The sequence below is a fragment of the Equus przewalskii genome, chromosome 27, assembly GCF_037783145.1.
Source record: "Equus przewalskii isolate Varuska chromosome 27, EquPr2, whole genome shotgun sequence".
In the NCBI taxonomy this organism is placed as follows: Eukaryota; Metazoa; Chordata; class Mammalia; order Perissodactyla; family Equidae; genus Equus; species Equus przewalskii.
Genome location: NC_091857.1, coordinates 31,103,055 through 31,108,015, shown reverse-complemented (window position 1 = coordinate 31,108,015; position 4,961 = coordinate 31,103,055). Strand labels below are relative to the sequence as shown.

Below are 4,961 nucleotides of genomic sequence, written 5' to 3'. Positions count from 1 at the left end.
CATCTTGGTGATTGGCCTATCTGTGCAGTGGGCAAAATGAACCTGGTTCAGTAACACAGTGCACAGCCCCTCCACCCCTCTGGGGCAGGTGAGGGGCCAGGAGGAGGTTCAGGGGATGCAGCCACAGGATGGAGGCAGGAGGATGGTTCCTCCCACCGACAACTGCACAAGTGCCCTGGCACCCTCTTCCAGGCCCAGGGCTGTAAGAACAAGTCAACTCAGGGAGGTGTGCTGACTCCAGGAGCCAACGTTCGTGAGGAGAGGAAGTGGGAATCTTAGCCACTGTAGGTTTCTTGAGACCCAGGAATTTGCCCCTTCTCTAAAACCCTCGTGCATTTCTGAGCCATCATGTGTTGGGCTCCAGCAGGGAGCGTTGGGATCATGGAGCTTGGAGAGGAGAAGGTCAAGGGACGACCCAGGGGCTCTTTTCAGTTCCTGAAGTCTACAGGGCAGTGCCCACCCCCACCCCGTATCTCTTTGCACAAACAGGAAATGAATGAGGGGCTACCAAGTTGTGTTAGAGGTGGGCACGGCGAGGAGCTTCTTGTCCTTGAGGGCACTTCTGGGGCAGGGCAGAAAGCTGCAGGGCAGAGGGGAAGCCCCCTTCACAGACATCCTTCAGCGCAGTCGAAAACGCAACCTGACCATCTGGGTGTGGACTTCTGGGAAACCAGGCTGAGACCAGCAGGATCACACTATCCTTTGCTTCTCTGGCCCTGGAAACCGCCCTGTGCCACATGGGCGGCCCTGAACTGACACTGAGAAGGCAGGACTGGGTTTGGATGACGTCCTGAGCTGTATCTGCATCAGGCCAGGGGCGTCAACCCAACTGGTACCCGTTCTGAAGCCCAATTCCTGCTTCAGGTGGGATGAGGCCTCCCGGCTTCTGGGAATAGGAGGAAGCCCCACCCACTGGTGAGGAGAATGGGTGGGGCTTGGGCTCTGGCTTGAAGACCACTCACATGGACTTATCTGCTTTTCCACTTCTTGGGGCCTCAAGTAAATGTCCCGCAACTGAAAACAGGGTCTCCAAGCCAAATGGGAAGGGTCCTGAGAGAGCCATCAGGCCACTGTGGAGCCAGCCCAGTTCACAGGGTGCCTGACAGACCATAGGACCAGCCCTGGATGGCCCACAGGGACCCATCAAACGGGACAGCTGAGCAGTTGGCAACCCCCATGGCACGCATGGTGCTTCCTTGTAGGAAAGCGGGAGGTCGGGGCTTAACTGCCTTCCACCTCTGTGAGAAAGGCTCAAGGTCCCATGAACTTGCAAGCTTGTGCCCTGTCCATTTTGACATAATCCAGGTAAGAAGAACAAATACCAGAAAATAACGTGTGTGCAGCCAGACACATTGCAGCTTTCACAGCGAACTTTTAAGCACGCTGCTTTCTACATGACTGGGAGATATTGTTCCCATTTTCCAGAAGCAAAGAGTGAGGCTCAGAGAGATTAAATGATCATTCAGATGTGTCAGAAGTATCGGGGGCAGACTCAGGACTCTGTGTCTGCTGTTGTTTGTTTTGTGGTTTTTGAAACATGTCCACTGCCTCGAAGCTCCTTATAGAAAAGAGAGAGTAACAGGTTTAACTTGTTGGCACTTAATGTGTTTGTAGGGGTTTGTATGTGTGAACGTGCCTCTGTGTGTTTGTGCACGAGTGTGACTGTGTTGTGAGTATGCACATATATGAACCTGTGTGTGTACATATATGAGTGTGCATGGATGTGAGTGTGTGTGTCTGGGGAGCAAAGGGCTCAGGCATATTCAATTCCTGGGGATGGACCCATAGATCAGATTTCTGGTCTCTAAAAGTCCTTTCCTGGGCTAAATTCTATCCTTCCATCCCCATTTGCTGGGCAGTATCAGAAAGTATAACTTTGCGACGTTTTCTGTATTCTCCTCCAGCCCACATTTGGAGATTCTGTGTTCAGAAGTAAAGCTAATTTTTTCTTTTTTTTTTTTTAAGATTGGCACCTGAGGTAAGATCTGTTGCCAATCTTCTTTTTTTTTTTTCCTTTCTTCTTCTTCTCCCCAAAGCCCCCCAGTACATAATTGTATATACTAGTTGTAGGTCCTTCTGGTTGTGCTGTGTGGGACGCCACCTCAGCATGGCTTGATGAGCGGTGCCATGTCTGCACCCAGGATCCAAACCAGGGAAACCACAGACCGCCAAAGTGGAGCGTGCGAACTCAACCATTCGGCCACAGGGCCAGCTCTTAATTTTTTTCTAATTGTCAGGCCTCTTGGGCAACTAGAAGCCGAGAACGGCATCCCCCGCATCAGAGAAGCTTCACACGATCAGCCTCAAAAGAGGGCTACATTCACAATTCGTCCACATTTGCACTATGTATGGTGTGCATTTTGTTTCAAAAACCACAGTATAATAGAGATTTTAAGGCAGCAGATCAACCCTGGAATATTTCTCACCTTCCCACATATGATCAGCTTTTTCGGGGCCTGTGAACAGGCTGCTGGGAGGGGAAGACTGGCAGGACCTATTCACTTTCCTACAATTACATTTAAAAATGGAACAGTCTTCAGGGCCTCTACTTCAGCCACCTGGACAAAGTCACGTGTGTCTTTTCAGACCTCTTTAAGGCTCCATTAAAATGTCTTTGTGGTTCACAATTCAAATACAGATCATCTCTAATTCAAATACCAATCATCTCTGGTTCAAAGTTGCTGTCACCATTTTAAAGAAAGCCCATTTCTGTTCATTTTATTTCTTTAAGTGGGGAATGTAAAGTAAAAAAAGAAAATTAAAGCTATTGGTTCCATGTAAACATTTTTATAATTTGTTCAATTTTTAAGGCACATGGAGTTAATGTAAATCATTTTAACATCTAAGAATACAAAGTTTGCACTAGTAACAAATGGTGGTCTCTTCATTTACCAAGTTTAAGTGCAACACTGTAAATCTTGTTTCACTCCTAAACAGATGTGAAACATGAACAATAGTGACACATACTAGACACAACCTCCAAAACTGTATGGCTAAAAAAGAAAGCAGACTGCTGGAGTCTCTCACGCTCAGATAAATCTGTAGCAGCCAGTAACAGGGACAGAAAGTGACCATAGTATCAAGGACTTTGTTTCTCTTATTAGACATTTTCCACTAAATCCCAGAGCAGTTACTGTTAATGAATTTTACTCTCTTCCAAATGAATTGACATAGAGCAGATGTATACTTTTTTTTTTAATGAGCATTTTAGCATCAACTGCACGCTACAACCAACTCAACAAGAGGGTTTTCTGTAAGATGTGCGTAAATGTCAAAGGAACACAGCCTGGCAGACAATGCTCAACCCCTGTGAGGTCTTGATGAGTATCTAAACAGCCTCCCATTTTGTCTTCCATGCCTTGAGTTGGAGCCCAGCAACCCAGCCCACACACACAGCTGTTGATGAGACGCTGGCTACAAAGATGGTGGAGGGGAAGCCACAGACAAACCAGAAAACCCTTTTGAGTCAACAGTTTCCACTTCTTCCCCAGTTTGACCACTTACCAGAACTGCCCGAGGGTAGTCACCACGAACTTAAACTCCTTGGATTTTCCCTGCCTAACCTCGAAATGAGATAATAAAGAGCAGAAAAGCAACAGAGCCAGGCTAGCCCCACACGCCATCATCCTGGAGAAGTACTGTGTTAGGTCTTAGAGAGAGCGGTCATTAGAAGGAATCAAGGTGTGCTTGATTCACATTTCAACACCGGGCAGGAAGATTCTCCAACTTGCAGCTGATTTTAAGAGTCCTGCTGAAAGCATGGTCTCCGTGAGAGGGACTGGAGCAAGAGAAGGCATCGGAAAGGGAGCTGGAACAAAAGATGCAGACAGGCACTCTCCCCCGTTGCCTTCCCAGGAACAAGAGGCAGTGCATTATGGAGGCAGTGACAAGGCAGAGTGGGGACCCTCCATGGCTCCTGGTCCCTGCCGGTCCCTGTGGGTCTGTGGACTCTACAGTTCTCACCCCTGTGAAACCTGATCACAAGCATCCTCTCTAGCTCTGCAGTGCGGAATCTCTTTGTTTTGTGTTCTCTATGGATGATCATCAAGGCATTCCCAAGAGGTTCCCTCTCAGCCCTCTACAATAAAGCGACACAAGACCACACATGAATGAGACTGTGTGTGCTGTGAAGGTCTGTGTGTGAGAGAGAGACTGAAGCCGGGGAAGATGCTCACCAATAAGTCACCAGTAGTTATCTAAGTGTAGTGACACTTCCGGTGATTTTTTTCTCTCTTCTTTATACTCTCTGACATTGTTTTAAAATAGGCATATGTCATTTTGTAATTACAGAAACAGTATTTTCATTCTAAAAAAAAAATTAAACTACTATTTTACAGGAGAAAAACAGGCTATGCATGATTATGAAAACTATCAGAGACAGACAAATTTTTTAAATCGAAGGAGGAATTGAACCCAAACTTAATCTGCTTTGAAACAAACTGAAAAACACGTGCCCTAAATATCATGGGTTACAATGTCAGTGAAGGGCAAAGATGTACATTAACATAAACTGGGCAATTGGTGTGGATAACAACAGATACTGAGATTACTCAGATACACAAGTGAGTTAACAAATTACAAGGCCACGTATGATTTGGTGTTGAGTGGATCCTGGATATTGTTAAAATATAGGCATTATTTTGCAAAAGATGGTTACTGGGGGAAAATGCAAAGAACACCATCTTCTCATAGCCTCGCTTGTACAACTGAGACAGAAGACGGAAAACACCCAGCTTCACTTCATTCTTTTCGCAACGTCCGAATAGGCATGCTCGATCTCCTGGTCAGCCGGACACGTGTTTGTGAACTCGTCCCTAGCATAAGCATTGTTCAAGTATCTCCAGATGCCAGTCATTTCAGAAGGAAATTCAAAATCTCTGTATCTCTTGGCCACAATCTGAAAATGAAGAGGAAATAATCAGCAAAAGGAAAACCCACCGACGTAGGCACTTAGATCAGAC

At 46.5% G+C, this 4,961-nt stretch overlaps 1 protein-coding gene across 2 annotated transcripts in view; it reads right to left on the bottom strand.

Annotated features, from left to right (window-relative positions):
- Positions 1-2,771: 2,771 nt before the first annotated feature.
- The window catches only part of CLIC6 (chloride intracellular channel 6), a 40,922-nt gene continuing 38,732 nt past the window's right edge, over positions 2,772-4,961 (bottom strand). For both annotated transcript variants that reach the window (XM_070597731.1, XM_070597732.1), the window contains exon 6: positions 2,772-4,897. In XM_070597731.1, coding sequence (XP_070453832.1) covers positions 4,736-4,897 — 162 coding nt within the window. In that variant the 3' untranslated portion in view covers positions 2,772-4,735. The remainder of the gene's footprint in view (positions 4,898-4,961) is intronic.